The sequence below is a fragment of the Fundulus heteroclitus genome, chromosome 18 (assembly GCF_011125445.2).
Source record: "Fundulus heteroclitus isolate FHET01 chromosome 18, MU-UCD_Fhet_4.1, whole genome shotgun sequence".
Lineage (NCBI taxonomy): Eukaryota > Metazoa > Chordata > Actinopteri > Cyprinodontiformes > Fundulidae > Fundulus > Fundulus heteroclitus.
In genome coordinates, this window is record NC_046378.1 from 15,911,521 (window position 1) to 15,934,464 (window position 22,944).

At 38.4% G+C, this 22,944-nt stretch overlaps 1 protein-coding gene across 7 annotated transcripts in view; it reads left to right on the forward strand.

Annotated features, from left to right (window-relative positions):
• The window catches only part of gria4a (glutamate receptor, ionotropic, AMPA 4a), a 178,385-nt gene that overhangs the window by 58,938 nt on the left and 96,503 nt on the right, over positions 1-22,944 (forward strand). For all 7 annotated transcript variants that reach the window (XM_036150280.1, XM_036150281.1, XM_036150278.1 and 4 more), the window contains exons 3-5: positions 11,068-11,307; positions 18,221-18,273; positions 18,491-18,622. In XM_036150280.1, the coding sequence (XP_036006173.1) occupies positions 11,068-11,307; positions 18,221-18,273; positions 18,491-18,622 (425 nt within the window). The remainder of the gene's footprint in view (positions 1-11,067; positions 11,308-18,220; positions 18,274-18,490; positions 18,623-22,944) is intronic.

Genomic DNA, 22,944 nt, shown 5'->3' on the forward strand with positions numbered 1-22,944 from the left:
GAAGATGAGATTTTCAGCAGACTGATGATGCTCAACAAGTTGTCTTAAGATGCATGTACTGCTAAATTAGTGAACCATATCTATAACATTCTGGGAATGCAAACATCTTTTCAAGGCAGAGGGAATTTATCTTAATACATCTATTGTACAACTCTTCATTTTCAACATTTCTATGGTGTGAGTCCACCAGAAGCTTCTGCCATGTACAAGACGTGACAAGAAAGTCACTTCCCACAGCGAGGTTCCCTAGTGCTTTAAACGCTCCATCGTCCTCCTGGTCCCAAAGAAATGCATTATTGTTGAGTTAAATGACTACAGGCCAGTGGCCAGTCTGTTGTAATGAAATCCTTTAAATGACTGATGTTAAAGTATCTGAACAAGACTAGAGGCCCTCAGCTGGACCCCCTGTGGTTTGCTTAGAAGGCAAACAGGTTGGCGGATGATGCGGTCATCCTGGAACTACACTTCATCCTGCATGACCTTGACTACTCACGAAGGCACGCTAGGATCATGTTTGTGGACTTCAGCTATGCATTCAAACCATCAATCCAAACATTCTCCAGCAGAAGCCCACCCAACTTATAGTGCCGGCCTCCATCTGTCAGTGAATCACCATCCTGATTTGCACCAATCCAACCATGCCTTACTTCTTCTTAGAAACATTTCTGTATACTTATTTCCAACAAACATATTAAGATTTTTTTGTATATTTGTACTAAAATGTCTTAACTTAGAGCAAAGCAGAACTGCAGCAAAAATTCATGTATGAACCAACAAGTGTTTCTCAAGGTTTTATCTTGGAGACCCTCCTATTTGAAGTCTACATGCTCACACTTGTTCAAATGATAACAAACAAGATAAGTTACCCTAACTATGCTGATGACACACAGCTCTACATTACAATGGCACCAGGTGAGTGTTGAATAGATGCTTTGAATCAATGGAAGGATGTGCCTTAATCTTCTATTGAAAAAAAAAACTGAAGTAACTGAAGAGTTATTGTTGTGTCAACCTCCATACCACTAAGATTTTATAGTTCAAGTTTACTCTGCATCTTCAGAATCATGACCAAATATAGTAAAGCAGCTTTCAGTCTTTATGCAGCACGAATCTAGAAAAAACATTCAGAAAACTGGAAAAAAAATGCTGATTAAAATGCTCAGTTATTTTAAGTCAAGCCTAAAAACCCACTTGCTTTGAGTGGCATTGGTCCTCTGTTTAAACTCTTAATTGAGACATCATTTGCTTTCAGTCTATAGTGTGTTTACTATTTTTACTATCATTGATTACGCCACTGCAATGTACTTCCTTTTCTTTTCATCATCTAAACACTTTGACTTGTCTTGTTGATCTCATGTGCTATACAAATAAACTTGCCTTGTCTTACACCAATGTTGTAGCAAGGATCTGGTGATACTGCATGTTACCTAATCTTATGCTCCGCTATGCAGACACTCCATCTGTGTACAGGGATGAAGATGCACTCATGGCAAATCTTTGGAGAAGCTTCAACTGAATGCATACAGACCTAGTTTCTGATTAATTTTGGTAACAAGAATTTTACGACATAGAGTGTATACACAGCAAAATCTCCAGCCTAAAGAAACAAAAACACATGATCTCATCTTATGCAGTCGCACACTGTAGAATTATCTCCATCCCAATTCACACATGCTAAATCAATATATGTGACAGGGCATGGTGTTTCAAATGCACTTTTTCTGCATTTATTTACTTTTATACCTACCTTGAATGTGTTTTTAGATAGACCAACATAGCAAGATTAGAATCAGTTTAAGTTTTTTATATAATTAAACAATTAACTATATATTTTTAACATAATAATTACATTAGATATAAGGATTAAATCATTTGTATGTTAATTGTTCTTTTCCATATTTACCTTATTCCATGCCTGAGGAGATACTATAATGATGAAGTGGTACGGCTTCAGTACAAAATTCAATGCCTGCAGCACACTTGCTTTTCTGTGGAAGGATAATTATGTGCTTTCTTTCAGCACTGTACACAACCTATGCAGAGGACCTTTCTGCTGAAGAATAACAACTGGAAAAAGACTGAACAATGAATGTGGGAATGAAGCACTGGGCAGTAGATTTTCATCTAATTATATTACTCATTAAATATTATTATTGTTGTTTATGGGTTCCCCACTCCTCCCAAGTATTACTGCGCTGCACTGTAGGCGTTTTAGGTCACTGTAGGGAAAAATCCACTTCATGGCTTTTAAACTATCTTGTATCCCTCATTTACAATGATGTGTACACTTTATTTCTACCTTGGCTCCTGGTAACGAGAGAGCTCACAGTATTTTGCAGAGTGAGCTGTCTGGATGATGTACGTTATGTGTTATGTGTTATTCAAACTAACAAGGAGAAACCAACTGCAGCGTCAGGACAGAGAGTCTGGAGGTTGTGTACGACAGAGCAGAGTTGATCGCTCTCCTGAATGATTCCAAAGGTGACTGTGTTTTTAGTTGTGCGCACAACGTTTGGTGCTAAGCTGTGTTGAAATGCCTTGACAGTTTAATCAGTAGTAGGTTAATCTGCGTGTGCTTTGCTTTCTGTCTGGTGGGAAAAAAGAGCACTTTCTAAACATGTTAAAACCAAAATAAAACTAAAAGAGTGTAGGTTAGGAAGCGTAAGGGAGAGAGTAAATGCATAACATGAAAAATGCACTACTGTAAAAAGGTATTTGTACCCACATTTATTTATATTTTGCTATTTTTCTCTTACTGTTGAAAGTTTCAGATCCTGAAACAAATGTTAACATAATAATTTAAACCTAAACATTTTTGTGAAACCCTTGGAGGCAACAACTATCATTAAGCATTTGCAGTGAGTTCTAATGAGTATTTAAGTATTTAAATATTAAGTATTTTATATAAACCACAACATATAATTGGATTTAAGTCTGGACTTTGACTAGGCCACTCCTATGCCCTCATTTTTAGTTGCAGAAAGCTGGGTTAGTGGATATCCAGAGTCTGGAGTAAATCCCTGCTTACCCTGGCTTTTCCATTTCAGAAAGCTCAGAAGCCTTTACTCTGAGTCAAATTATGACAACAAATTACTCCGTGAAACAACCCTGCTACAGAGGAGAGTTGTTTGGGCTAACCCTGAGTTTTTCCTACTTCTATGCTGAGATCTGCACAAGGACATGTCGGAAAAGGCGAGTCCTTTTCTGGAGGAGCCTGAATGCTGGAGCGCAAATACTCCACAGAAATCTTTGTTGGGAGAGGCTGATCAGACCTTGGTTAAATGTGTGTTAATTTCTGGATTAATATAGTTTCAAGCGTTAATGTTTTTCACCACTGTCATTGATTTATCTCAATATTCTCAGCCCGCACCTCACTCTTCTAACACAACGAGAGGACACTCTGAGTTCTGAACAATTTATTTGTGCTGCTCTTCGTTTTTATGGCAACGGCAGCTTTTTAATAACGTAGGTGATGCAAAAAATATGTGCTGTCAGGAATGTTACTGTTGCACTCAGTTGTAGTAGAGTTTAAAGGTGTTCCATAATCAGAGACTCACAAGCATTAATTAAAGATTTCTAATCCCACTCGTGGTAAATGCGCACTTCAAGGCTTCCTATTTCCTGTCTTTGCTATGGTTATTCACGTTATCTGCATTTCATTGATGAGGGCTTCTTTCAGGTTCGAGCTCTTGCTTAACTTAGAGTTGATAGGATGGTGAGTTTAGTTACCTGATTGATATCACATGTCCTCAAACCAAAAACGCTGAGTATGATAGCTTTATATAGAATTTCCCAGAGTAGCAGCTTTATACTCACGGTAGATCAGCTATTGTTTCGGAAACAGGGCCCTGGTGTGCTTTGGATCATTTTTCTGCTGCTTAACCCAAGTTTACTTTAGCTTACAAACTGATGGCAAGACAATTTCCTCCAGAATTGTCCAGTAGACTCCATCAGTTATGGCAAGTCGCCCAGGCCCTTGAAACAAGAAAGCAGCATCAGACCATCACACTTTGTCCCCTGTGTTGATGGTACGATGTTAAAATGCTGTGTCAGTTGTATTGCAGATTTAAAGGGATGTAGACAAGATTTCCCCAAAAGTCTTGATCAGCAAATCGTTTTTTGGCAAATGTGAATCATACCTTGGTGTTGTTTTTGGTCAGAAGAGGTCTTTACATTCAAATGCTCTTTTTTTTCTTCCAAATCATTGACACTGACTTTAGCTGAGACATTTTATAATAATAATAATAATAATAATAATAATAATAATAATAATAATAATAATAATAATAATAATAATAATAATAATAATAATAATAATAATAATAATAATAGTATGTTTTACATGTAAAGCACTTTTCATTGTTAAAAGCAGTCCCAAGCTGCTACAGGATGCAACAAGATTAAAAACAGGTTTAAAAGCCAAAACACAACAATACATTTAAACTGTAATGCTTTAGATGTTGTTTAGGGGTCTTTTGTGACCTACTAGATGAGTCATCAATATGCTTTTCGAGTAATTTTGGTTGGCTGGCCACTCATGAGAAGACTCACCACTTCCAAGTTTTCTTTATTTGCGGATAGCAGCTGTTACTGTGGTGCACTGGAGTCCCAAAGCCTTAGAAATGGTTATGTAAGACTTTCCGGATTGATAGTTGTCAGTCTGACTTTGTTACGCCTCTGCTCTTGAATTTCTTGAGATTACGACATGGCATATTGCTTTTTAAGATCTTTTAGCCTACTTTGGGTTTTCAGAGAGGTTCTCTTCTAGTGATTTCTTGATTGGCCTCACAGAAATCAGACCTAGGTTTGGCTAGTGAAATTGCTCCCAGCTTTCCAAAATGTTCTGATCACGGATAATGCTAAATTTAACAAGAGTTTTTTTTTTTTTTTTTTTTTTTTTTTTTTTTGGAATTTGCACATTGGGCCAGGTTTGCTTGTATGACATCCACCCTTAAAATAATTGGTCTGTTTTCTTTACAAATTACAGATTCTGAAACATGTAGTATGTGTTAAGGAAAAGGAAGAACGAAAAGAAATCTGTAAGTGGGGAAAAACATTATCACAGCACTGTGCTTGAGCAAGTACAAGTTCAGTTATTGCTCTGTAACATAAAAAAAGCTCATGTTTATAAAGCATGAGGTTTTAAAAGATTTCCCAACAAAGGTCTTAGTAAAACTTTTCATAATGATCTGAACTCAGGTTGATGGTATAGTCATTAAAAAATGCATACTACCTTACCTAACAGTTTTAGAGAAAGTGAGAACAATTAGCAACACCCAAAATAAAATTGATTACTGTACATGCGATACAGCAGGAACAAGCAAGTAGGAGACAACAAAAGGCAGAAGAAAGTCCCTCGAGACCCATTGTGTCCAGTGTTTTTACTGTAGTGATGATGCACCATGCCGCTGGTCCCCTTCTCTCATTAAAGCTTTATGAACCAAGCTTTGCACACGTTTTATTACAATGACGCCACTGTCTGGCACATTTCAGCCTTGCGGCAGGCTGGTGTTGTCAGAGGGGGTTGTAAAGAGACAGTCCCATAGAGGCTTAAATCATAAGGGGAAATGGAGGAAGTTGAAAAAGGATGAGAGTGGTTCAATTGCAAAGCCAAGTTAAAAAAACACATGGAAGTTGAGGAGAGTGGAGCTAATAACAAATAATACAATTTCAAAAAAAACAAAGGAAAGATTGTTAGGTAGTCTGGGCTCGTTGGTTTTGGCATTATTTAGAAACAAGGAGTGAGGGTTTAGGTTCTCAGAAATAGCTTTAATGGAGACCCAGGAGGCAGATAAAAAAAAAAAAAACATTTTTTGGCACTCCAGTTAATAATTGCATGGAGGTCAAGGAAGTTCCAGTCAAATCTCCTCTGCTGTTGTTGAGTCAGTGAAATGTAACATTTGCAAAGTTTTTTCCAATTAATAAGAAATGCAAAACAATTTTTTTCTCAGAGAGGGGTCAGGTGGGTTGAATACATATACCAACTGCAGGACTTTAAGAACAGAGAGTGATGCTATATTTTCAAACAGCAGCCTTAACATAGAGCAGTTTTCCAAAATAACTTATTTCGCTGAAGGATTGCACAGTCTGAGCTCACCCAACACATGCAAAAAGGAGTTTAGACATCCTTCTAATTCATAAAGCCCCATAAAGTAACACCCACTTGAACTTCAATTCCTACTGGTCCCCCCTAGGGGAGAACACACTCTGCATGCACCTCTCTGTTTAGTATAGAAGATAAATGTCTTTTTCAGTAGCGTCTCGGGCATGATAAGTTAAGTGGGGCACAAAAACCCAACACCTATTAGCACCAACTAACTTTTATGTGATGCACACAACATGACTTTGATCAATTATAAGTGAATCAGATAATTAGCATAAACCAACACACTAGAAATACCATTTTAAGTATATATGTTAAATGTAATTTTTTATATACATAAAATTGCAAATAAAGGCTCACTAATAATCTTAATTTATTGAACAGCAAAGATTCAAATCAATCCTTCAATGAACTAGCAAGGCCAACCAACACTACATTGTTGCAGACTATCCAGCAGAATGTAAACGTAACGTGTGCATTTCCAGTATTTTGATTGGATGATCCAAGCTTGGGGCCACAGGATTTGTGCCCCACAGCTGGCTACTGAGAGCATGTTGGGCATGCACACTGCGATTTCAGATGTTCGTTATTTAAATAAATGTTGGTGGGCCGGCCCCAATATCAAGGCGCCTCAAGAGGATTTAGCCGACTGAGCTTGTCAGTTTTCTGGCAGCCTTAGATACATAGACAAAAAAAATAATAATTATAACAGAATTTTATTGGTAAGGGAATCTGTCTTTTTTTTTTGTTGTTTTTTACAATGTTACTCTAAAGAATTATCCTGTCCCACTGATTGTTGTGAACATAGAGCCACACAATGACATCTGGTGGGGCCTGGCCCCACTGGCCCCAAATCCAGAGGCCCACAGAGTGCCACACGTCTTTTTCATCCGAAAAGTAAAACAACAGAGGGGGAGAAATAATCAATTGTTTTGTTTTATTGGAGGGGGGTAATTTTTACTTTTTCTGTCAAACAATAATGAGTTCTTTTTCTACTTTTGAGATCATATTTTCAGAGTTCCCTGCTGATAGCGCTGTTTAATGTCACTGCTCTGGCTGGATCTTTGTATCTACTGTAATATGGCTGCTGCAGACAGAATTAAAGGAATGTTGCCGGTATAAACTATTAACCAGCCCCCATGATGCTTTGTATCTCAATGCAACAATGGCACACATAGTGCTGTAAAAATATCTAGCAAAGGAACATCTTCCTTTTGTGTTTGAAGTCATAATATTTGAGAGAAATTCTTTGTTATTGGGGTGTATTGCTCATACATAGAAACGTAAAATCCCAATGTTTTCCAGCCTTCATCTAAATACTCTCATCTTGGATGTGACGTCATTCCCAGCTCTGAGCTTCAACTTCAGAGACAAATCGAGAACAGCAATAGTTCAGTGGTTGTTGAAGATAGTTAGCATCCCTCCTGTGACCCCGAAAGGACTAGCAGAAATAGACAATGGATGCACAGACAATTCAATAGACAAACAAATGTGGAGACCAGATGTAATAAAGGCTGAAACTTATTTCTAACTTCTGTCAGTGATTTTGCATGAATAACTTAAATTGGGGAAACACTCCCCTTGTTTTTTGTTTTTTTTTTTTTTTTTTTTTCGCCCGTGCATCCATAACCGTTACATCTCGTACTGATTTAGAAATGTAATCTCAGACTTGTTTCCTTACTGATAAAGCGAGATGTTGTTCTTGCAGTTTGGAGCAGTGTCACTGCCCTGCATACATTTAGATGATGGAGCTTTCTGTGAGCAAACACCTCTTTAGTTCAGTACTTTTGTACTTGCTGTGTTTGTGGCAGAAAGTCACATAGAAATTTTGAAAGGAATTTTGGACCGGTTTGCTTACATTGGCTAGACATGTAAGTGACATGTTACATTGTGCCTATTGTGGTAAGAGAAGCTAGCCATACAAAGCATCCTCCAGGTGTATTCCCTTCCCCAAATTGCGGACTGCAGTCCTGATCCACTCCCAGATCAGCTCTTGTCTAGACCCAGATTCAGATTGATTTAATGTTGCAGCTACACATGTTTTAATGTATGTCTCTGAAGAAAGACCTAAAACTTACAACAGAAAAGGTTTCTTTATCAGACTAAACAGACCGCATGTCTTTTCTTCTCATGCAATATTTAAAACCTGCTTGTGTGATGTTCTGAGGGAAAATATAAAGATTTACTATGAAACTAAGCATAAGATATTTGAGTAATCATACCAATATAAATGTAAAGTTAGAGCACAGAAATGTGTTATCAAAGAACCCAGTCGATCTACCAATAAACAGAAATCACCTGTCTACCAAAAAGCTCACTGGATTATACTGTCATCATTACCTTCTGAGATTTCCAAAAGGCTGCCAACATTACCATGATCCATAACAGATAGTGGTAGAAAAATGAAAAGGAAAAACACAAAAAGCTTTGTTAAGCTCTGTTCCACCTTCCTGTAACCTGCTGAAAGTCTATCACAGCCTCTATCACGGTCTTAACTAACTGGGAATAATGATATTTTACATGTGATTACCTTCTGGGGCATGTCGGTGGCGCATGGGCAGCACACACAACCCACACATGGAGGCTTTAGTTCTCAAAGTGTCCATTCCAGGTTCAACCCTGTCCTGTGGACCTTTGTCGCACGTCTACTGTGACTAGTGTCACAAATAAATAATTATGAATGAGAACTTTTGAAAATTGTTTCCATCTAAAAATATTTTCCCCATCTAGGCACACCATAGGGAAAAAGCAGTTTTTTTTCTATACAAAACGAGAATTTGGGATAATATCCCAATTCATAAATACTCTCATTACATTAGAAAGACTGCATCGGCCATCAAAGTATGCAAGCATAGAAAACACTTATCACTTACCAAACAATAAAAAGAAACTTTTAACTCGAGAGGAAGTGTGCATATAAATCACATTAATGTAACCCAGGGCACAGGCAAAAAAAAAATTGATTTTGAATTTGAAAACAGTCGGAATTTTGTTGGATATTTAATCATACTGAGTTGCTGTCATGTGGCTGGCTGATTGGTTAATTGTGTTTACAAGCATACATCCCCTGCTTTGTCCGGCTTTAATCCTTTGTACTCCTATTTTCATTTTTGATGGAGTCTTTTTTTAACTCGCCGTATTAAAATTCATTTCCTCAATGATTTAGTTCATAATATATAAGTAACTCGGTGATGGCAACTTTTCTGGTTTATCAGCAAAAAAATTAAAACCCTTCAGTCTCGTTTATTCACCTGTCTCTTATCTTAAGAAAAGCTAAAAAAAAAAAAAAAAAAACATGCAGAATATTCGTAAATCCCAACACGAAAGTCACTTAGGACGGCATGACTCAGCAGTAACTGAGTGACGCACGCGGAGTACAGCTCATATGCGAGTTCTCTGAATTGAAGACATTTAGCTCCTGTCATAATCTAAGACTAAATCCCTGCCTTATCGTCGGCCGGGTGCAGAGGCCATGGCTTTGTTTAATTGCCACAAGCCGAACCGTCAAAGCTGCATTTCCCTCAGTGTTTACCCTCACTGAGGCTTATAGCTGATAATGGAATTACTCTCAGTCCCAGGAGGAGAAGAAGAAGAAAAAGGAGGGAGGGTAGGCAGTCATAAAATGCGGAAGGGGAGAAGAGATGAGAGAGAGTGGATGGTGGAAGCTGAAAGGGAGGATGAAGGGAGTCTAGCTTGAAAACAGAAGAAAGGATCCAGGGATATAGATGATGCAATTTATGAAAAGATTTAAAAAAAGACATGACAAAAAAAGCTCATGGGAGTCATGTAAAGTTGTTGCTAAAAGTGAACCCTGCAGTCTTTTTGGTCCTAGCGTTTACTCCTTGATGACGTATCATAGGGAAGAGAGTGAATTATGACGCAGGACAAAGTCAGTGTCCAAAAAAAAAACAAAAAAAAACATGCTTGAAAGAATCTGACTGGAAGGATAAATGTGGCCAAGGAGGGTAAAAGAAAGGGAGGGGAAAAAAAGAGGATTAACGAGGATTGTGGTGCACAACAACACAGGGGAATAGAAATACTCAGCTTTTTAGACTTCGTACATTTGACCATTTTAAATTCACACTCTAACCGTTTCTTTCATTTGTAAAGTGAGAATCTTTTCAACTCATCTGTTTTCCTGTTTGCTTTGCACATGTTGCCATGGCAAATGACTCCATTTTTAAAATGTGCTTGTGGCTCTGTCAAGAGTTTTGAATCTCTAAGTCTGTTTGTGTGTAAGGATGGCTCTTAGGGACATTTAGCTCTAAGCAGGTTGGGTTATTTGACCGTAATTTATTTAATGACTGCAGATACAGTTAAGTCTGTCGGTTCTAGTTGATGGGAACGATTTTTCTATTTTAACCCAAGTCTGAAATTTGCTGGCCGGTGGGCATCTCAGATGTCAACACACGTGCGTGCAAGTGTTTGCTCTTGGAATTTAAAACTGTATTTTTATTTATATTTTTGTACACGACGTTGAGAGGCAGGCAAGATTTTCCTTCTGGTGCCATGAATCCGTTTCATCTGTTTCTGAGATAAATGTGATTGATGCAGTTTCAACTTCTGTCGAGGTTAAAAAGGTATTTCTGAATTTCAGGCACATACACTATTCAAAATATGCAGTTTGTGGGTCTAATTAGGAAAGAGGAGGTAGTGTGGGGCTGACACAAGCTGAAGTGGTAGCTCATTAAAATGGTTGGCAAATTTAAACATATTCCACTGAGCGAATTTAATTAAGGCCCATGTGTTCTGAATTCTCCCCCTCTTGGTCTGTTTCTGCAGAACTCATTTGCAAAAATCAAAGGAAGTTTTTAAAAAGTTTTTGTTTAATCCTTATATTACGTCACCTAGTAAACTTTCAAATTTAGTTTCTTTAATTTTCTCCCTTTTCCCCCCCACGATTTCATCCAATTTCCCATCTTTCCCTCTGTCCTTCTCTTCCGTCTCCTCCTTCATCACATCAGTCTGTTCACAGTATTCGAGGGGGGTCTTTGCCATCTTCGGCCTTTACGACAAGCGGTCGGTGAACACGCTGACGTCGTTTTGCGGGGCCCTGCACATCAGCCTGGTGACGCCCAGCTTCCCCACCGAGGGCGAGGGACAGTTCACGCTGCAGCTCCGGCCGTCCATCAGAGGAGCTCTGCTGTCCCTGCTGGACCACTATGACTGGAACAGATTTGTCTTCCTATATGACACAGACAGAGGTAAACACACATGGAAAAGAGTGTCTAACAAGGTGTCACAGATGGCTAAGTTTTAATCTGTTGCTCAGCATTTCTAGTCATCGTATTTAGAAATAGGGTGAAGTTTTTGAGTGATGTAACAGAACTTAAACGCTTGATACCTTGATAATGTATTCACATTTTGGTGTGGTAGTATTACTCACTTTTAAACCTTTATGTTCTTTTTGCAAAAACAATTAATTGCCTGGTGGAGAAAATGAAAATTTTTCCTGTGCTGAAACAATTTAACATCATTGCCTGTAAAATTATCCAAAATGCTTGAACTTTTTCTATATTCTGTCACTTTGGAACCACAAACTACACTTCAAGAGACATTTGTAAATTTTTTATTTGCAAAACTGTTTATTGAATAACATAGAAAGGATTTCCGGATCAATGTGTGCTTCTGTGCTTTTTGTGTCTCTGCTCTGTCATCTCTAACTCCCAGTCGGTCGAGGCAGATGACCGTTCATACTGAGTCTGGTTCTGCTGGAGGTTTTCCTCCCTGTTAAAGGGGAGTTTTCCTCTCCACTGTCGCTTCATGCTTGCTCAGTATGAGTATGAGCTAAACCATTACAGAGCAGCTCTGGTTGTATGTTTAGGGCAGCATCTAACAGATGTTCTGAGCCCCATCCATCCTCTCATCAAATTCTGACCAGCTTCTTTGTTCCTGCTGAAAAAAAAAACATGCACACAGCAGGATGGAGCTACCACCTTGTCTGACCCCCTAGAACCCTTTTTAGCACAAGTTTATTGTGTCATCTACCTGGCTTGTGGCAAACTGCAAACATAACTTCTTGAGGTTGATCTTCCTCAGTTCCCTTGATCTTGCTGCCCTCATACATAGTTCAGGCTCATGGAGTGCACGATTTTTTGAGCTCATTCACTGTTAAAACTGACTTCTTCTCTTATTAGTTGCTCTCTTTTTCTGTCTTGGTAGGTTTGCAGTTGTGTAATGCAAACGATGGATGGAACAGTTCACAGCACGTTATTGTATTATAACCTAACTCTTCTTTAAACTTCTCCGTCCTTTAGCTCTGACCCGTCTGCAGTGCTTCTTGGTCTTCCCTACGCTATATGTTCACTAATGTTCTCTAACAAACCTCTGAGACCTTCAAAAAAGAAAAACAGCTGTGTTTTTCCAAGATGTTATCTCACACATAGGTGGACTCTGTTTAGAAAATAACTGAGCTCTGAATCCAACCCATTTGCACTGAAGCGTGTTTAAGAGAATAAGAGGAAAGAACACATTATCCACATTTTTCTAATTTTAACTAGTAAAAAAAATCTAAAACATGTTTCTGTTCTCGTCACATAAAATCACATCAAGTAATAATACATTGCAGTTTGTGGTTTGAATGTGACAGTTCACTGTAAAGGTGTACCTTTTTGTTGTAGTTTTTTGATAATTCATATCATGATATTAGCATTTTGTTTGAAAGTTTGCAGTCCTTCATTAATTAGGGTTTAAAAAAGTGTTAGGCACCGCTTTAATTTAAATGTCTTCAAATGACTGATATTAGTGCTCCATTGTTAGCAGTGCTGCAATAGTTAGATCTGATCAGGTATTGTCTCCTATAACTCTGCCCCTACTTGGATATTTAACTGTGAGATTGAAAAACAGATTCCCAAATTAATTTGGTGTCATTTGGCTATTTATTGGGGTTCGGTTTGGGATTAAAAACTGAGAACAACGTAATGTCAAATGTTTCAAATGAAAGTACTTTATAATTCTCAAAGTTTATCTGACTTAAATTCCATTTCCATGAAAGGAGAGAGGTTGTGCAAATGGATCTAAACTGGCTTTACTAAAGCTATGGAAATAAGGATGTAATTTGTCTCATTTCAGCGAGAAGCAAGCGTTTGGCCCCAGTACCTCAAGCATTTACCTGCCTTTAATTTAACCATGCAGTCATGAAGTGTGCGTAAATTAGTGGAGCGGGAACAGATTATGCCCCCAGCTGTAAAGCATTGTCATGGGAATCCTTGGAATACTTTCTCTCTTTTGCACACATGCATGCGCACACAGACAAATTCCCTGCCACGAGGAGTGAAACACGGGTCAAACATGACGCAAAGTCCCCACAGACCACTGTGTGGTTGTGTGTTAGGGGTATTAGAGAGCTGCAGTGTGTGATGTGTGGGCTCTGTCTGTGCCTCTGCCAACTTCCATGTGGTCCAGGTTGTCTGGGTGACTACCCAGGGGAGTAGATAGAGAAAGAGGAAGGAACGAGGGAATGAATCAAGTTGGTGGGGCAGCCAAAATGATGGAAAATATGTGAGTCATGGGAGGAGATGCACAAGGTGGTGGGGATTGGGAGAGGGCGGACCTGGATGTGTGGCTGGAGAGGGGACGCAGGAGAGAGATGGCAGCAAGTGCAAACAGGAGGGGTAAAAAGACAGACAGGATCACAACCTTTGGGGGATGCATTGTAGGAAGAAAGCCTGCAAAAACAGGTTAAGGAAGGAAAGCAGAAAAAAAGGATAGATGCGCAGAGTTTGGACTGTGTTCACCCGTAACTCAGCCAAGGCAGGACCCTTCATTATAGGCTCCCATCAGGCCCTGCTGCTGGTAATGTGCTGGAAAATGGGCCGTAATGCTGTTATCTGTTTTATGTCCCCTGCTCTGCCCTGCTCTGCTCCACCGATAGCCTGCTGACACACTCATTCCCACACAAATATCCATGTACCCACATAATTGCATGCAAAGACAAATGCAATGCTCACACAGAAATGCAGACACACATCAAAGGGTGCATAGACTCACTTCAAGCAGGTGACGCTTGTAAACCAATGATAGCATTTATGTGGCTAATACATTTATAACATCGACACATAATTCACAGAAAAATGCTCCTCCAAAACACACATGCATTTATTTAACCGCATAAAAATGCATTTTTAATATACCTATAGCGGCTATGGAGATAAGGCATGGCACTCTAATTCATATTATTCTGTAAATCTCCCCTTATGTCTGGAGACAAACAGCATGGCTCCTTTTAGCTTGATGTTAAGTTAAGTGTTTATCTCTTTTTATATTCATGTTCTATCTCAGACCAAATCAGGATGAAGCTCCTTGAAAAGGTGGTTGTAAGATTACAAGGTTGTAAGATGTGGTTGTAAGAGTACAACCACAATTTTGTGCAAAATGTATTTTATTGGGATTTTATGTGACAAAACCAAAAGAAAGTACCGTGTAAATGTGAGGTGGAAATGGAGATGACAAATGTTTTTTAACAAAAATCTGGCCCTTATGGAAGAGTCACAAGAAGAAAGCTTTTGTTCAAAGCAGACGACGAGAAGTCTCATTTAAGGTTTGTCACAAACACTACTGGGAACAAAGCAAACATGGTTTGGTCCAGGCTGCACTTGCAGCAAAAGATGGTTTTACAGAGCATTGACTCTTTATACAATTACGTGCCAAAGTTTGCACATTTTTATTCATAAAAAGTTTTTTAATCACTGTCTTTTTATTGAGTTTTCTTTTCCTGTTGTACATACAGTTGTAAATACAAATAAATATTTATCCAACACAGACAGACATACAGTAATAAACAGAAAACTAATCCCTACAAAGTAATCCCATTTAGCCCACCCAGGTCACTACCAAGTAGGTCTACGCACTACGTTCCAATCCCTGACAGAGATGAAACACATTTTATTAAAATTAATTAACTTTTTTAATCCGGAGCATCATTCTAAGTTTTGGAATGAGTCAAGAAAGGGCCCCCATGTTTCTTCAAATTTGCCAGTTGAGTGTTGAAGAGAGCATCTGATTCTCTCCAGTTTCAAACACGACATAAGGTCACATAACCACTGCTTGTGAGTTGGAGGAGCTGCACCGATCCACCTGGTCAGAACTGGACGCCTCGCCACCAATGAGCAAAATGCCAGTGCCTGTCGTTTAGAGGCCGGTAAAGGTGACCCCTCACCACTGAAACCAAACAAAGCCAAGAGAGGGCCAGGTGTTACCACCACTCCGGCCAAACCGGACATCGTACGGAAAACATCTGTCCAGAACTGACCAAGAGCGGGACAGGACCAGTACATATGGACCAGTGTGGCCATGGCAGTTTTGCATTTATCGCAGTATGGGGTGACTTCTGGATAGAAACGGGATACTTTGCTTTTGGAGAGATGGATTCTGTGTACTATTTTAAACTGGATGAGACAGTGGCGTGCACAGAGAGATGTTGTATTCCCCAGTTTAAGTATAGATTCCCATGTCTCATGCAGTATGGTCATATTCAAATCTTCTCCCCATGAAGCTTTTAGTTTAAGTGTGGAGGTCTCTTTCATAGTCAACATTTTATTATAAAGCCATGAAACCAGCCCTTTACGAGTTGGGTTCAATAATAGGATGGTTTCCAACAGTGTGTGCTCTGGCAGATAGACTGAGCCTGACAAGTGAGACTGAATAAAGTTTCTGGTTTGTAAATATCAGAAAAAAATGTGATTTAGGTAAACCATATTTATTCATAAAAAGTTTTGAAAACCATGTATCATTCTCCTATGTGGTGCTTTGTTTAGGTGTTTCACGTGCAAGTCAATTAAATAAATTCAAGCTCGAGAAGTTTGATTACGTATGCAAGGCTTTGATTTTGGGGCCAAGATTGCAAGAATAATCATAATAGATTTACCTGTGAGTTGTAATATTGGCTTTCTGTGTCTAAGCCTTACTTGTTTAGCCACCTTTTACTCACAGTGCCATATTAACTACAAAAATAATTTAGGATAGCTGTTTTTATCATTCATATTTCATGTTCAAAGCTTTGCTATACCGCCTTGCAGGAAGAGTTTTGATCTGAATAAATTGATCCCTAAATGACTGTCCTATTAAAAATAATGCACTTTTTTCATTTCTGAAGTTTCTTTCATAACAATATTATAATAAAAAAATTCTGTTCTCTAATCAGAGTCTAAAATTATTTATAGTCAACATGATCTCAAGAATACAAAAGCACACAACATATTCAACACCTAAAAAAACTAATGAAAACTAAAATGAACAACGTTTGTGTGAATAACTAGCATATGCTGCTTCTAGGACTTAATAGGAAAAATAGGAGCCAGGTGCTGATTATGAACGACACAAATTGAGCGTCTACAAATGGCACCATCCCCTGTAGAGGAGTACATTTATTGGCTGTTTGCTGGATACAGGTGATGAATAAATGTGAAAAGAGATCAATGTGCTTATAGAGATACAATTTTGCTGCTAAAGACTCCGCTAAGGGCTTTCGTAATGCACAATGCCATTACTGGCAAAAGTCAGCGACAACTAATCGGACAAAATTCTGACCTTCAAGCACAGCAGTTCAGTGGTGATGGTTTGGGCTTGCTGCAGGATCTGTGCATCTTAGCAGCTTCTGGTTAACTGAGAACGTCTGTTTGTTAAAAGTGAGGCAGTCTCTCTACTAGCTGAAGCTTGGCCCAAATTAGGTCAGAAATAGCAATGTTTCTGTCCAATTGTCATGCGAATTTTGAGTGAACTTTTAAAATGCCGCTAAACAGATGTATTATGCATGCTTCCATCTATACTGGTTTGTAGCAAATTGACCAGGCTACACAAACCTTAATGTTGTCAGGAGTTGACGTTACGCATGGCTGTAATAGACAAGAAATAGAGGTTGCAAACTAGCATGGCCTGCACATCTGAGGAAAATGAAGAGAGGTTTTAGGAAAGTGTTGCTATTGGGCTAGTTGTAATTTTTCTATCATGTCAACTAGTATTGGGAATGTTAAAAGCTGTCTGAAGATGTAGAGGAAGAAATGCAATTGTATCCGCTTTATAGGAATCTCCAGGAAGACGCTGCCAGCGGAAACAGCTGATCAGTCATGTGAGGTTCATGTTCGCTACGTAAGAACTTATTCAGTTAATGTGTTTCCATCTCCTGTTTTGCGTATCAACTATTTTTTTGCAAAAACCGAAAACCACCGCAAGAGAGTGTAAAAACCATTACACTAAATTGAGGACATTATTTAAATTTTTGCCACTTCCATCAACCTGTGCATAAAAAAAATTGATGGAAACGCGGCTGAGTGAAGAAGAAAACATACCCATTTTGAAATGTCTGCAATCCTCAAGAAACTTAAAAAAAAAAAAACAGGGAACTGCAACCTATTGGATCATTAGGTGTATTTTGTTTTATCATAGATTTTAAAATTCGGTTTCATCTGTTTTTAAATCATGTTTGAAATTGTCTTGTTTGGTGTCTAAGCAAAGGACCCAAGTGGATTCAAATGTCGACATTTTTTTTTTACACAATAAATTGAAAACTTACAGATGAGGCATACAGCACTGGCAGAAAAATGGTTGAACAGAGTAGGAGGAAGTATAATGGGATAATCCAGCAGTGAGCACCAGTGAGCTTGTATTTTGAAGCAGGGTTGGAGAATGATGAATGAACCACAGGAGCTAATCAGAGGAAATATGGCAGGTGAGGCAGAAGGAGGGCAGGGGAGCTGAGGGAGGGAGACTAATTACAGATGAACTAAGAGGACTTTTCACCAAAGGGAAGGATAAACACTGAACTGCAGGAAATAAATCAAAATGCACAAATGACAGAACACAAGAATAATTTAAGAAATGTAACCAAAAGGAATGGACTAGTATGATAATACTTTAGAGATAATAAGGAAAACAGAAATCATTATCATTTAAGAGAGCACCGTTTCTTCAAGATTTTTTTTAATCATTTGCCCCGCTTTAAAATCCTTTTACTGCTTCAAGAAGTGAATATAGTTTACACGTTATCCTTACCTGGTCTTTATTTCAGATCACAAGCAAAGATCGTAAAGGACATCTACTCAACTTCTAAACTACTGCATCTACCACGTAGCAGTATTAATTCTCTCTTTGTTTCCTTCTGTTTCCAACTCTGTTGTTCAGGTTATGCAATACTGCAGGCAATTATGGAGAGAGCGGGGCAGAATGCGTGGCAGGTCAGGACACACACTCACATACAAACAGACACATTCTTGGAAACCTGCCAGAAAGCACACATCTTAATCAAAATGATCTTATAGAACATACACACTGCACAATCATTCATAGACATACACACATAGTAAATTTGCACTTGATTTCTCTTGCTTGAACTTACTCTCATATGATGCTTATATTTACATGAATACTTTGTGTGAATATGTGTAAAACCAGGTGAGCGCAATCTGTGTGGAGAGTTTCAACGATGCAGCATACCGCAGGCTCTTAGAAGACCTGGACCGACGACAGGAGAGGAAATATGTGATCGACCTTGAGCCTGAGAGGTTACAGAGCATCCTCGAACAGGTAATATGACTGCTAAAATCTAACCCTGGAACTACAGTGCATAGTATTAATATTAAACAAGGGATGTGTTCATATGTGACAGTTAAAGTATTAAGGCCTGGAAAGCTTTGCGGACTTTAAGATTGTTCAGAAGTATACACTCGTTGTTCATGTTAAAATAATAAAGCATTTTAGTTAGGCATTTGGGTCACACTTTTTTTCGGGGATGGGATGATGGGGATGGAATTTAAGAGCAATAATTGAAGTACAAAACTTTGAATTTCATGTGGATTTTTTCTGATCCCAACAGCGTAAAAAATTAATTTACTGACCCACATTTACTTCATTGATTCCCGTTAATCATTGTTTAAATGTCTTATAGCAAGATACAGAGACGCCGTGTGCTTCTTTCAGAGCTCAACAAGCTGCTGGCATAATTCTCTCTGGATACCACTCTGCTTTTTGGAAGTGGTAGAGCTTGTTTAAATTGTTTGGTTTTCTGCCAGAGATTATACTGTTTAGAATAGACCATTTGAAGACACGATTAATCATCTCCATTACTCTTACTCTCCTTCCTCCTCCTATCTGCTCCATACTTATTCTTTTCCTATCCTTAGAACAGGTTCTAAATGATATTCCTGTCGTAGAAGGCTTACAGTGACTCGTCCTAAAACAAAAAATACTAAGTTATTAAATAAACTGTTATATTAGACGGTTTGGATAAAATTGGAAATATGGATATGAAATATGATTTTTTTTATATATTCTAAAGGACTTAATGTACTACTTGATTAAATAATTAAATTCAGAATTGGAATCAAAATTTTAAAATCAAATGCATGGCAAAACCATACAAAAAATATTATTTTTGATTAGTTTTTGCATCCTGTGCTAAAGTACATAATACAACAATTAAGACTTGAAGAAAAACCGTAACATCTGATTGGTTAATCTGGTAAAGTTATTTAGACATTTTCTAATGAAGAAAAATATTAATGGATTTTTTTGTTTCTCTGAGACATAGATATAATAGCTTCTTTGAAACACATGTCTCAAATTTTATTAAAATACACAAATATCAGTTTTGAAAATGTTTTCAATTATTAAACTGTGGCACCTCTGACTTTGTTTATATATATATATATATATATATATATATATATATATATATATATATATATATATATAGTTCATGCACATCATTGAAATATGTTTGTACCAATAATTAGTTCATGTTGGTGTGTTGCACTCTGTATCAAACTGTATTACTTTTGTATGTGGAGGAACCATGAAGGTATTCATGCTCAAAATATTTTACACAGCTTTTACTTATGAAAATAAAATATGTAATGTTGAGAATAGTAAGTTTTTATAAAGCTAACATTCAACTTTGACATACCTTTTAAGGATGGTTACTGTTAAATGCCATTGCATTTCCAAACTTAAGTCACTGCTACACAGGCTGACAAAATCCTCATGTAGGGTTCTGTTTTATGATTGTGTGCACAGTGGAAAAAAAAAAAAAAAAACCTGGATACAGCTTTAATAAATACCCGACCGTAGTTTTATGTGGCATTGTTATCATCACTGAGCTATGGAAGCAGTGCAGAGATTTCATAGCTGACCCGGACCTTTGCAGCACTTACCTTTTAATAATGTGTCAAAACATCCTGGCTATTGGCCTGAACCACAGAATGAGATGTGATACAAAATGCAAGTTAGGTAGTGTTGGGAAATATTTGTTAAAGAAGTACTGCTAATTATTGTCTGATTATATAAGTCGTATTCTTCTCACTTTACTCGTAATGTTCTCTGAGGCATCTGCCTGCTCCACTCAGCTAGTTTTAACTGCACTCCAGATGCTTTTTGACATCTGGAAAGGAAAACCGATTTGTGTTTTCCTTGGAGTTCATATTGTGGAATGAAAAATGGATCTTCCGCCGCAGCTACATTAGTGTGTGTTTGGAGCGTCGACAATGCCATCCGCTCACACTGCAATTTAGAGTGCACTCACATACGTGACATTAAGGAATTCACTCAGACACCTTATGCTTGTCTGAGTTCATTAGATTATCTGTCCTGCTTTATGGTTGAGCCTTGCGCTGTGACAGGTGGCGTAACTGTGTGTTTGAGAGGCTTTCACTTCAGGTTCAAGTGTGACATCCCATCGGTTCTGCCACCTGTCATCACATCTAATCTCATGTATGCACATCTGACAAACCCTGTGACTTATGCAAGCAGATACTCTTCAAACACATGCATTTGCATAAAATAGTAATTGCAGAAAAGCCCCAGTACATGTCCTAATCATAAAACAATAGAAGGAGCTAGAAAATTCTGCATGAAAAAGTTGGTTATTTGTGAATTTTATCATGCACAGCGTGATGCATCTTGGTTTCTCTTCAAAAACCTTAATCTCATTTGCTAATATTCATCCTCTGTTGTACTTTAGGGCTAATACAGTCCTTCAAAAATGAATGCCAGGCAAACTTAAACACAATTGTAGGGTATGGCTTTGAGTATTTAATGAACAAAGCGGTATGTTAAAATGTCATATAAAGGAAGGTCAAAACAGAGTTGCACAGTTTTTTCACACAGCATAAAATATCTGATGACAGATGGCACCATTTCATACCTGAGGCATGTATGAAAGACTGAAAAGTGCAAATTTGTGAAATCCTTACAGGCAGTGGCAGGACTTTGATTTGATGGGCACGCCATGGTTCTAATAGACTAGGTTTGTACGAAAATAGTTTTGTTTTGTTTAACGTGTCCTATCTGGCTGTGTAGCATTAAGAATTGCTGTGTTAATGCCAAAGACAGCCCAACAGATTTTTATTTTTTTCAACAAATATTTGAAAGAATGAAGCAGAGCAAAAGCTCTAAAACAGCAAGTGCAGTGGTAAACTGTAGGCCATTTAAACAGAGCGGTGATGAAAATAGTAGCAGCAGAAATCAATTAGAATTGGTTTCTCCAAAATAAGTTGGCTGTTAATAAAGTGCTGTGTACAAGCTTAAAAGTAGAAGGTTGAGTGGCGGGGAAAAAATTGTGGTTAAAAATAGGTACATTAGCAACAACAATAACCGCAGCTTTGAGAGTTTTGTAAAGTCTATTCAAGACTTTATAAGGAGATTCACAAGGTGAATTGTCACTGAAGTCAGTGCTTCCAGAGCCATTGGTGGCAGTGACCTGAAACTCAAATCCTTCAGAGCTGGTCCTGCAGGTTTTAGATTTAGACACATCTAAAAGTTACAGGACACCGGCTTTTGAGGACTGGAGTTTGGGACCACTGGCCTAAGATGATTTGCAACACCCCAAAATTAACCCCAACACCCCATCTTTGGAGATGGAGTGTTCTGGATTTGGAGTGTAGCCCTCAATATCATAGGAAAGAGTTGTTAGGTGGCAGACAGAAGATCAGAAATTCAAGCCAGACATGGCGTATTTTCAAAGGTTTATTAATGTAAACCTGGATACAGATGCTGAGAAATGACTGCTCACAGCAGAGGTAACATGCAGGATAGGCTGAAGGTTGATAGAAGTCCTGGAATCAGGTTGGGTTATGCACAGGTGGTCGAAACCGAGATGAGCTGACAGAACCAAGTGGCTAGCTGAGGTTCGTGGTCGCAAAAACATGGTCCTGAAATCAGAATCTATGTATGTATGTCCAACAAGAGCAAGGCAGGAAAATCCAGCAAAACATGAACAAGGTCAAAACGTGGTAAATAGGTATAAAAGGACCGCTGGACATCTACTAACAAAGGCTTTCAATCATGTAGCACTGTCTGCAGCGGGCTTATAAAGAGCAGGAAACAGGTGTGGGAGATCAGCTGATTGAAGCAGAGCTGAGCGTCAAGCTCGCAGGTGCGGTGAATAATCCTTGATGACAGAGGGCTGAATGCAGACAGCAGGACAGGCCAGATCAAGACAAGGATATTGGATTCACATAAATCACTGTTCTAGGCTTTATTTTCTCTGGAAGAAACACACACTAGCACCAGCAGCAGCAGCAGACACGTACTGAGATAAGACCCTTATTGATGCTCCAGCCCTGGATGAGGAAAGTTCTCTTTCTGTTGGAACCCAATTTGTTTTCATTCCTCCATATTATGAAATAAAAAAATTACTTTCCCTGCCTTTAACCCCACCCTTAACTCCCCACCCTGCACTTAGCACTGTGTGAAGGATACCTCATGCAGTGCTGAGTGCAGCCGTTAAATGTCCGCTCTGACAGGTAAAATAATGTTTGTGGAATCATCAACATTGTTTGGTGTTTGGTAACTATAATAGTTAACATTATAGTGCTGCTGGAAGAATTACGTGGCTTGCCTTTTGATACAAG